Genomic DNA, 12,402 nt, shown 5'->3' with positions numbered 1-12,402 from the left:
CATAGAGCCATAACATAAGGCATTCAAGTACTTGGAGGTGTAAGGTGTAGTTCAGAATGCAAGAGGCATAAGCCTCCTCAACAAGAAGAAGAAGAAGAATGAAGATGCACGAGCCAAAATGGAGAAAGGACCCTTCCCTTCCCTTCTTTTCTTTTCCTTTCCTTTCTTTTTATAATATGTGCATGAGGCATACAAGAGACTAATGCTTTTTTTTTATCAATAACATCAATTTCATTAAATTAAGAGAATAGAGGGAAAGGAATACAAAGGGAGATAAAATAACTTAGCTCCCCAAAAATCAGAAAACTCAGGGAAAGCAAAGAAAATTAAAAACTAGCCCAGAAAACAGCCTCCCTATTCACTCCTTGCTTGGCCAACCCATCCACAAATCAGTTGGCACTCCTCTTCACCCAGCTGTACTGAATCTCTATGTCCCAACCCAGCCATAAGAACTGTTTTTTCTCATTGTTAAAGTTCCACAAACCACTGTCCTCTGTCTTCAACCAATTAATCGCCACCTTCGAGTCACCTTCTAGAATCAAACGGCTAATATTTAGATCTTTTGCTCTTCGAAGTCCTTCAAGTGCTGCAAGGATCTCAGCCTTAAGAGAGTCACCTTCTCCAATAGGGCCAGAGAATAAAGCAGCAACAATCCCTTCCTCATTCCCGAAGTCCAAACCCAGAGGGCCCTGGATTCCTTACACTGCTGCCATAAAGAAAAAAATAAAAGATTAATAAAATTGGGGTGCAACACAAGGACTTCCCAGGAGGTCACCCATCCTAGTAGTACTCTCGCCCAAGCACGGACAAGAGACTAATGCTTGAGAGGCATCAATGCCTCCACCATACGTTTCAGGGGTGTTTTGAGTGCAACTTACCTAGCACACTTCCAAGTATATGCCTCACGCGCCTTTAAAAGCATTCACAAGGATGCAACTGTAGATACGAATAGTTTTTTTTCACTTGTAAATTCAATGAATAGAGAAAGATAAGGAGATGTGAGGTACGTGTATACATGTAAATGTGTGCCTTAGGCATGTAAATTCAATGAATAGAGAGTTTTTTTCCCTCCCTTTTCTTTCAAACCGAACACAGCCTTATTGTTTGGTGGGGGGAGATGAGTTGGGTGTACAGGTGCATCTACTTTTAGGCCCCATTCGTTTTCCTAGTTCTAAAGGGGGAAGTCAGTCAATGGGATTGTGGGAAATTTTGCCATGTTCGTTTTTCACATTCATGTAGAACCTATGGAAAAATCACTTGACAAAACGTGTTGGGAAATTTTGCCCATTCTAACAAGAACTTTTTTATTGATAAAAGGGTCATTGAAACATTTACCTAAGAATCAAAAGAAAATAGGTAAATAGCTTTTGAAAAATGAACAAGACCTTAGAGGGAGGAAATGAACGAGGCCTTAGAGGGAGGAGTGAATGGGAAAAAGGTAAAATAGGTAGGAGTCTGGAATTGAATAGAATAGGAATCACCTTTCACTAAAGTGTTTGTATTTCCAACTAATCAAGCACAACATCTACCTTCTAGAAGGTGTACAAATTAAAACATTTAAAACCATGAAGCAGTTTAAGTTCCTAAAAGGTAGAAGTGATGTTCTGTTCATTAAGTTTAAGATCATCTGGTCCAGCTGAACAACGCGAAAACATTTTAAATTAAATCCATGAAATAGTTAGGAACAAATCCCGACGTGTGTGTATGTACACTTCTTAGTCTACACAAGCTTAATCACCATAATATCATCATCATCATCCAAGCCTTATCCCAACCATATGGAGTCAGCTATATGAATCCTGTTTCACTATTCCATTTTATTTAATGAATATTTATTTAATCACCATAATATCCAGGCCAAAAATCAATGAATATCAGGTGGATAATATGCATTTAGTTCAGAAGAAAAAAATTAAACAATAAATTCAAACCCAGTAAAAAGAAGATAAATGGCTAATAAAATGACAATCAAACAGCATCAGCACATTGAGAACAGAAAAATTGGCCTTATTCAGGGATTTTCACAGATAACCCCTGGTTCTCTAGACAATATACCAATACAATAACCATGCGAAACAAAAACAGGACTGGCAATGTTTTGCACTATATAATAGTTTGATTTTCCCTAGGGGAGGATTAATAGGTTTTACCTCTCCCCTTCTGCTTTGTACTTATTTCTTTATTTATTAATGAAAGTTTTGTGTTATTCGTAAAAAAATAAAAAAAAAATAAAAAATCAGCATGAGAAGTTCTAATTAATATTTGAACTTCAAAACATGAAAAATAATGCCTTATAACAGAAACAAACAAATGCTCAAGCTTACCACATTGGATTCAAGAGCCCTCTTGACAATACACAAGGCATCATGCAAAGCTCGCTCCACCTCATCCAGCATGTAGTCATTTGCACCTCTAAGGATCACAGAGACCTGTCAACAAAGGACGGGGAGTAAAGAACAAAAAGTCAACCAGGAGAAGTTGCAACATAAGAAAGGTGGAAGATATTCCAACTGGTAATCAAACAAATATATTAGCAGATTTCTTTTTCTGAAAAATTAAATATATTAACAGATATTGTTATAATATTATCATGAGTCGGTATGTGAAATGCCTTCACACACTGTGCTCGAGGTTCATAGGGATCAATGCCAGACCTCTGTTAGAGGAATATAATTTCTTAGAATATCAGCTTGGATTTCATGGTTTAAAAGATTAGCCAAAATATATTAACTATGATATATTACATACCGCACTTGTGCATTTCGTTCCCTTTATCATAATCACATCATCATCAGATAATTGCTCCTCCACAACTTCATCAGCATATCCAAGAAGTGATGAATCAAATGTTTCCTCTCCTTCCATATCAGCAAATGTTGAAACCTGTGGTTCACCATATAGTTTCTCATTTTGCAAATGTAAGAAATATGGGAGAAGTGAATGGGATAACTGAAGTACAAAAACTAAAGGAGATTAGAATTGGTTCATCTATGACCCATCCAATCACAAAAATAAACTTATCTCTGAAATGGTCCCTTCCTTTTGTTCTGGAGGTCTGTCTTGGGTCCTAGACCTCTATAGAGGTTTGAGACATTCTGAGACCTTGGCTGTTTTAAACCTTTTAGATAAACGTAAAGGGTTTTCATTCTCCCTCACAGCACTGACAAAGGAATTTGGACCCTGACTCTGGTGGAGTGTGTTCTTGTTCCTCATTATTGAAATCCCTATATTCATCTAATCCATCTTCTTACTCTGGCTAAAGCTATTTGATCTGGCCCTATATCACCTCTAGGCTTTTTTATGGAAGTCTGCACTCAAGATATCAAAACCTGCGAGATGCTAATTTGGAGGAGGAATGCTTGATGTTTGTCCCCCATGAAACCATTTTTATTTTTGCACATCTTGGTCAATCCCCCAAGATATTAGTAAGCTGTTCCCAGGCCAAGTTGATACATGTCATATGATGAAAATGGGAATATGATGCAAGGTCGAGATGGGAATATTGCATTAGGAAGAACTCAAAGACATATATGATGCAAGATCTATCATTTTTTTTAACCAAATACGATGCAAGATCAAGAATGGGAATATTCCATTAGAAAGAACTCAGACATATATCCTATTACTACCTCATAACAGCAAAGATAGTTACAAATGAAACTGTTGTCTAAGTACAAATATTTGCCACCTCAACTAGGGAGTAATAACTATGAATTGATATGGTTTCTAACTGCAAGTCATTAAAAAGAGATATGTTAAACTTCTTACCACAGTTGCACCAGTTGCCTTGGCAACATGGCGCAGATCCTCTTTGCGAACACGCCTCACAGCTATTGCCCCAGCCTCTACAAAGTACTGAAATAACAATGAGAAAACAAATTCATTAGAAAAGGTGTCATAATAAATATATAAGGTTTCCAATTGACAAAATCCTATCTAAAAATAAGCATGTCATTTACTTGATGAATGAGACAATCAAAAAATTTTGACAGTCAGTATGCCTTGTGACCTTTTCAAATATGAGTTTGTAACATAATATATAATGCATGTCAGAACAAGTATTAAAATGTCAAAAGATAAACATCAACAAAAATATCTTACTAGTATATCAAATGTTTTAGCCAACAAACTGCCACAATAAACCAATAATATGGTGGTGCTATAAATAGGGTGACAGTGTTCTTCAATATACTCGAGTCAGAAAGGCATATGCACAAAAGCAGGGTGTGCTGTGCATCATGGCTTGATAGGATTTTTTTTATTTTTTGAAAAGGTAAGGTAATTTATTAAAATAAGAACCAGTACAAAGGAGCCTAGGCCATTAGAGGCTGCCTAGAGCCACCACAAATTACAGATACAACCAGTTCTGAGATCTAAACAACAGACTCAAATTCTGATTTTTAAACAACTCCGATGCCGACACCTAGGACAGAAGTTTACCCCCACAGCCATCTGCACCATTTCCTCTGAAGATTTAGCTTTGCCCTGAAAAATTCTGTCATTTCTTTCAATCCAGATAGTCCAAAGCACAGCAGCCGGGATAGTCTTCCAAACCAAGATACCTTTCTTGCTGAGACCCTCAATCTGCCAACACAACAGCAGATCCTTCACAGAAATTGGCATTACCCAACTGATTTCCAAAGCTTGGAGAAAATGCCTCCAAATTTAATTCGAGACTGGGCAATGTAAGGCCAGATGTTCAGTAGTTTCTACTACCCCACCACATAAGCCACATGACATATCCAAAATCTGAATGCCACGTTTCACTAGATTAACTTTGGATAGACATTTATTTAAAGCCATTGTCCAGAGCAAAAACTTCACATTAGAAGGACTGAATGAGCTCCAAATCTGCCTAGTCGGAAAGTTTTCCTGACCTGAACTTATCAACTTACTGAACATAGACTTAACAGAAAGCATGCCATCAGCTTCCCATTTCCATCTCCAAGCATCCTCCATGTTTGGGTCAATCCTCTGGTTCTGGAGCAGGCCCAACAGAATTGCATACTCCTTAATTTCCCAGTCAAAGAGGCGCTTCCTACAAGTTAGGTTCCAACTGAAAGAGTTACCATCCACATTGAAATTCTCAGCCACCAAGGAGTCCTGATTTACAGAAATTTGATACAAGAGAGGAAAGGCATCTTTCAGACACACTTCAGAACACCAAGAGTCTTTCCGAAAGTTGATTCTTTCCCCATTTCCCAAGTTGTAACCAATTCCTTCCTCAAATAAACTAGTGTTCTTCATTATACCTGTCCAAATGGAACTTATCCCTCTTGAAATAGGAGAATTGGATCTCCAATCACCCCAGTCCACTCCATATTTGTCCACAATCAGCTTTCTCCACCAAGCATTTCTTTCATTTGCAAATCTCCAAAGCCATTTACACAGGTTCAATAAATATGCCCCTATCATCATTTCATTGCACAAGGTTCAATAAATATGCAAGCCATACAACCTATACAGACATGCAATTATGCATGTGCTGCACATAGTATCTACTGTACCTGGACCCTTAATTCTTATTACAAAGTAATCCTGTCATTCTGACATCATGACATGGCATAGCCAGTATATAAATATGATGAAACAAGAATTTTATATGGGATATTTTATTCATAAAAAAGAATTTTATATGGGATACTTGTTAGCTCCACCAAATCTATACTTATTTTTTTCTGTAACAAGCTGTCATAGATTGACACATGCAATGAGTTGTGATAGATTGCTGCAATAATAAAATCCTAGGCTGACAAGCAAGAGAATGTAGGTCCAAGTATGGAGCAATGCTTAAAAAGGCATGGGAAGCATACACTTGGAGGTGTTCCATCAGGCAAGGCGCTTCCAAAACACGTGGAGGCACATACGAGAAGCATCTAGGCATATGAGGCGTACGCCTCTGTAGAGAGCTGTGTACAGAGATATACGCTTCTATCACGCCTTATACGAGAGAGGCATACACCTCGCATGTGTGGCGTTTTAGAACAGTTCATTGTTTTGTTTATTTTAGTGTTTTTAAGTTTTAATTAGTGGAGCCATGATCTTATCATGGTCCCCATTTTATTATATCATTGTTTCAGTGTAAAATGGGGGAAAAAGCCCCCATCGGTTCATTTTGCAAATGAACAAAAGTTAGGGCTCAAGTGAACCAGTGAAGCTGTGAACTGTGAACCTGCTGAAGTTTCTCTTTGACCAACCTCTCAAATCTTCAAGCTGCAATATCAGGTATGGGGTATTTTTATTTTTCTCTTCTTCTTCTTCTTCTTACTCTGCAATGTAGGGTATGGGGTATTTTTATTTTTCTTTTCTTTCTTCTTCTTCTTCCCTTCTTTTTCTTTTGAGTAGCTCTGTACATAACTACATAAAAAAAAAAGAAAAAAAAAAAAACACCACACAGCTCTGTTCAGTCTCACACTTTTTTTCTTTTTTTTTTTTTCAGAAGATCTTAAGAGGACCACAGAGGCCAAGAAGCTGCACTGCTGGCTACAGCTTCAGCCTTCATCTTCAACTCTTCAAGTAATTTCTATCTTCTCTTGCTTTGATAAATTATTTCTTGATTGTGCTTGCCTCATTTGTAATTTCTGAACCTTAGACATGTTAATTTAGTCTATTGACTCTATTCTATTACTTATGCAGATTGTAAAAATTAAAATAATCTAGCAACAACTCTATATTTATTTTTTATTTGTTTTTGTTATGTATCAATTAATTAAATATCTGAATTTCTTATTTTGAAGATGTGATTTGTGAATTACTTAGAGTTTTGTTTAGAATTCAAGTATTGAGAATATTGACAATTTGACAATTGAAATTAAGTCATTTAAGTCTTATGTATATTTTTTATGTTTAAAATGTCTATTTCTTTATTAATATACCCACTATAATTATAAAAAATGCATGCTCAAGGCTTACGCCTCACGCCTCCAGGTAGTGGACCACCTCGTGTCACGCCTCCGCATTTTAAAACATTGGTATAGAGTGACCGCTTTGAGCCAATGTTGCAAGACTTGGACCAGACCGGATGGTCAAACTGTTAAACCTGAAAACTAGAAGCCATTCCAGCTTTTCATTCCCCAATCCCCCAATTTTTCAAATTTCTGAAAAACCAGCCAAACTGTCAAAACTGACAAGAACTGTTCAAAACTTGCCAGGTTATAACGACCCACCCAGGTCACTAAATCACCACAAACTTCAAAATGAGTAAATGACAATAAATTGATGTCAGCCTGTGACCCCTTTGTTATGTATGCTAACATGCTACCTTTAATCTATCATGTTATTTGTGTTAATTTATGTCTCCTTAATATTTATATTCATTAAATATGCATATACTTTTGGACAAAATGTGAATTGGAAGACTTGAACCCTAGTCTCTTGTTATCAAAAGTCAAGAAACAAAACCATCTAGCCACTACTTACACATATGCTATGAAATGCAAAATATATTATATATTATTTATATGGCTCACGGTCAAACCATTTAACCCATGACCTGGCAGACATTCCAATTTTGTATCAAGTCCACATCTTGAAACTTTGCTTTGAGAAAAAAAATGACAAAGCTTAGGTCCATATCCCCCCCAAAACCCTTTTTTTTTATATAAAGGAGAATAGTTTTATTAATTCAAATAACAACAATACCTTTTACCTTCCCAAAACCTTTTACTCTCCCAAAAATGTTCAAATCTATTTATACACCTACTGGCACAGCCATCTTACCCAAGTCCTCATATCCCAAGATTTTTGGCTTAAATAGTTCAACATAAATTCACATCCATACCAATAAACACATTGGTCATGGTAAAATAATTAAAACCTAAAGGATCTTGCCTTCAAAGCCATATCATCAATCCCTTTACTTGTTAGCACAACATTGGCTCCTGCTTTCAGAAGCTTTTCAATACGCTCTTTTGTCATGTCAGTCTCTCTGCAAAGATAGAAGAACAATTAGAGCTGCACTGTAGAGAACTATACACATCATTGCTTTCTTTGATAGTAGGGACATTTCAAAGAATTCACAAAACAATGAATGAGTTTGCTTCAAATTAAACAGCAAGGAAAACATTGCTTCATATAAAACAGTGATATTCATAAAATAGTAGAAACTGTGATTCTATATAGCACCAAGAGAAAGATGAAACAGACATGAACAGCTCGACACAGATAAAACCTAGAACTCCTTTTATATTGATAACAAGTTTGAACATCTAGAATTGATCCCCAATGTATATCTGAACCCAACTGCTAAGGCCTCAGTCAGGGTTCTGGACATGTTATTCACCTCGTTTGGGACAGCTCAACTTTTGGGCTTATGATAATTATGATAACAAATCGAGATCTGGTCAGAGTTATTTAAAAAGGAACATATATATATATATATATATATATATATATATATGCTAATCACATTGACAAGATCCTTACTATCAGATATACTACCCAAACTCCATGTCTCAAACCTTCATATGACGACCATTGTTTAAGTTGTAAGTTATATATATATATTTTTTTGATGAATGAATGGTATTTTATTAAATAGAGATAGAAATAGTACAAGCATGAAGCACCCTAAGAGGAGGCACGAGGTGTTACCTCCCCTTAAAGGTGGTTCCAAACCCAACTCTTTTCAGATTGCAGTAACAAATTAGCCAAAAACAGAGAATCCCTTGAAGCCCCTTGTTTAGCTAAAGAATCTGCCAAAGCATTTGCCAATCTACTAACCCACTGAAAGCTAACTGACATGGTTCCCGTAAGCCATTTGACTTTTTTGATGATGTCCCTATATCCCACAAACAACAGTTTCTGGGTCCGACATCCATCCCACCATCACCTTAGAGTCTCCTTCAACTATCAAATTAGTCACTCCAAGTTGGTTGGAAATCTGTAGTCCTTGTACCACAGCTAATATCTCAGCCCTTATAGAGTCTCCATAACCCACTGGACCTGAGAATAAGGACAGAATGTTGCCATCCTTATTCCTCAAGATCTCTCCTATACCCGTAGGTCCTGGATTGCCTTGACTGCTCCCATCAAAGCTCAACATTACAACTCCTTCCAGAGGGGGTAACCAACTTGCTTGTGAATAAAATAGAGAATGCAATGAGAGACAGGTGAAACCAATAAAAGAGGATTATCTTTCATGTCCCCAAATGTAATGATCCAAAAAAATTCAGGAAAATGAAATAACCCAAAAAAAACAAAAACTCCTACAAAGTATAGCATTCATTCACCCATCTGGCACCCTTTGGAACTCCTAAAAATGATGATAGCTACAGTCCCTCTTCAAATTTTGTTGTAATCTCCCTCTCCTTTGAGAGAATACAATTCTAATTACCACTCCAACAACTGAGCAGGTCCCATTTGCCAACACTCCAAAGCTGAGGAGTCAAGTATGCAAGGCATTCAAGTTGCTTTTTTCTTTGGTGATAAGAAAGCAGTTGTGCATGAACTTGACAGAATTTTCATTTTTGGCTAAGCACCTCCATCATCACTGGCATGGATCTCTCCCCTAATGAGTCCAATCTTTGTAAACCAAGTTGTCAACAACCTCCACCCTCTGTCAGCCATTATATATCTAATCCAGTTCACCTCAATCAGATAAATAAGGTTGTACTGGAAGTAGTATTGCCATTGGGATATCAAACAATGGCATGAGCTGCTGAACCCAACTTCACAGAAGAACAGATCAACACCAACACCCTCCCCCATTTCTGCAACACTGTCATCATTGTCAAGGGCACAAAAAATATAATGGTCTACAAATTCTGAAAACAATAATGTAATAATGCTTTGACCAGAGGACATAAAATCTCCAAAAAGTCCTCAACTAAGCATTTATAGGTAGCAATCTTTGACTTTCTGCTTAATTGTTTATGATGTGCATATTAGGTATGACCAAATAGCGGGGTCAACAGTGAAATTCTGGGAAGATCTTAGGTGGAGCAAAAAGCCTTTAAGACAAGTCTAACCTAGACATTTTGCTTTGTCATTACAAAAATAAACCTATATCAGATATGGTAATTTTATCCCAATCACCTACGTCTACTTATTCCTCCTCCTTTTCCTCTTTCTTCTTCCTCTTCCTTGTCCTCCCCCATCTTGAGGAGGCTTACGCCACCTTGTGCTGCGCCTCTTGTGTTCTGACCTATGCCTCATGCCTCTAAGTATTGGAACAAAGTAGTCATCATCTCTATTAGGTGGTTGATATACTGTTTTTTTTTTATCAAAAGGTTGATAATACTGCTACTCCGCATGTCTGTAACACAGTAGCCAACTCATCATGTTATAATACCATCCCGTGTACTCCATATAGCATTAGCATTCTTTTTTTTTTTTTTTGATGATTTATAGCATTAGCATTCTTCACTAAGGAACTATGTCAGTTCTAGTAAAATTGAGCCAATACCATGGAATTATGTTGTGGAAATATTAGAAAATATTTTGACATTTTATACCATACTCTATTCAAAAGGTCTTTGTTTTTGCTTCTTTCAGAAGCTATTAAACCATTACTAGTGGAAAAAACACAAATAAAAAACTAATTTAGAAATTAATAGACTATGCAAAGGTGTAAAATACATAAGAACATATAAAAACGCAAACAGAAAATGAAAACAAAAACAAAGGCCACACCTGGATGTGCAAGGCAACCCGGGTACACATTCTGGAAGGGACATCACTTGGGTTCAAGCAAGGCACAATCCTTAAAATGCAGCTTGCATGTGTAACCAGGCACATTTCTACACTAGAGTAGCCATTTTCTGGTGTTTATGGAAGGAAAGGGATGTTTTTGTGTTGCTTTTGATAGATCTCAAATTTCATCATCATAATAACATTTAGGTAATGACAGATCAGGCATTTAAGGGTGTGACTATGTATGAAATTTTGCAGGGATGACAGCATGTAGCAGGTTATTCTAATGGTGAACAGCAGTTGGCTCCCAATTTGGAAGATTGGGAGGTAGAAGCTATAGCAGGTTCTCTAGAGTGTTCCATATCTGAATGACCTTTAACCTATTTGGGCCTTCCATTAGGAGCTAACCCAAAAGAAAGTTGGTTCTGGTATCCAATTGTGGAAAAGTTTAAAAAGAGGCTGGCTGCTTGGGAAAAAAAAGTTACATTTCGATAGGGGGCAGAGTGACCTTGATTAGGGCGACACTCGCTAGTTTTCCGGTTTATTTTCTTTTTGTATTCAAGATACCCTCAAGGGAAGCCAAGGAGCTAGAAAAGGTGATGAGGGATTTCTTATGGGAGCCAGGGAAAGAGAAGAAGGATCACTTGATTAGGTGGGAGATAGTCAGTAGGAGTAAGGAAGAAGGGGGATTAGGATTGGGAAATCTAGTTCTTAAGAATGAAGCTTGACTAGGGAAGTGGCTTTGGAGATGATCGTTACAAAGAGAAAGGTTGCGGCACAAAGTGGTGAATAGTATTCATGGCTATTTGCAGAACGGTTGGGATGTCGAGGTATCTCGATGGGCGACTCTTGCAACACCCTGGAAGGCCATTCACAGAATTCAACCCCATTTTCTCAATCTGGTCAGGTATGATGTTAATTCTAGACACAATGTTCTTTTTTGGGAAGACATTTGGGTGGGCAACCAACCTCTTAAAGACCTTTTTCCCTCTCTTTACTCTCTTTCCCTTTATAAGGAAGAGCCGATTTCCATTTTTATTTCCTACTCAGACTCTTCTTTGGCCCTAAACAGGGATTTTGGTTTCCGTAGAGGGTTACATGATGATGAAAATGCTTGTGTTTCAGATTTATTTTCTTCACTTGAATCTATTTGTTTAGATTCCCTTAAACCTAACACAAGAATTTGGACCCCTAACCCGAATGGTTTGTTCACTTGCTCCTCTTTCTTCAAGTCCCTTTGTTCCACTTCTGCACCTCGGAATTTCCCTATTAAAGAATTTTGGACTAGGCCCATTCCCCCAAAGATTGTTGTTTTTTGTTGGGAAGTTTATTATGGTAAGATTAACACCTTTGAAAACCTACAAAAGAGAAGACTAAATTGGTGCTTATCCCCTAATTGGTGTGTTCTTTGTAAATCTCAGAACGAGGACTATCACCACTTACTGATCTCTTGCTCCTTTGCTACAGCTTTATGGAATTAGATTCTTATGTTGTTTGAGTGTAGGTGGAACCCGCCATCTGATACTAGTTTGTTATTTAGTCCGTCTATTTTTGAATGGCACACAAAGAGAGGGAGAATTATGTGGAAGTGCATAAGAACAGCTTTGTTGTGGACAGTTTGGGGAGAAAGGAACATGAGAATCTTTTGTGAAAAAGAAAGGAGCTTCTTGGAAGTTAAAGAATGTATTTTGACAAGGACAATTCAGTGGCTGAAAACTCTAAAGATCTTTGATGCATACTTTTTTGATGACCTATGGAGAAGTTGGTTAG

At 37.2% G+C, this 12,402-nt stretch overlaps 1 protein-coding gene across 1 annotated transcript in view; it reads right to left on the bottom strand.

Annotated features, from left to right (window-relative positions):
* LOC148864060 (T-complex protein 1 subunit alpha-like) overlaps nt 1-12,402 on the bottom strand; it is a 34,973-nt gene that overhangs the window by 4,489 nt on the left and 18,082 nt on the right. Inside the window, exons 10-13 of the mRNA XM_088974428.1 lie at nt 7,831-7,927; nt 3,769-3,855; nt 2,749-2,883; nt 2,325-2,429 (exon numbers count right to left, since the gene is read on the bottom strand). Coding sequence (XP_088830554.1) covers nt 2,325-2,429; nt 2,749-2,883; nt 3,769-3,855; nt 7,831-7,927 — 424 coding nt within the window. The remainder of the gene's footprint in view (nt 1-2,324; nt 2,430-2,748; nt 2,884-3,768; nt 3,856-7,830; nt 7,928-12,402) is intronic.

The sequence above is a fragment of the Nelumbo lutea genome, chromosome 3 (assembly GCF_056320005.1).
Source record: "Nelumbo lutea isolate HS-2025 chromosome 3, American lotus-T2T, whole genome shotgun sequence".
Classification (NCBI taxonomy): domain Eukaryota; kingdom Viridiplantae; phylum Streptophyta; class Magnoliopsida; order Proteales; family Nelumbonaceae; genus Nelumbo; species Nelumbo lutea.
The sequence above is the reverse complement of the archived record's forward strand: the minus strand, read 5'-3'. Positions and strand labels throughout refer to the sequence as shown.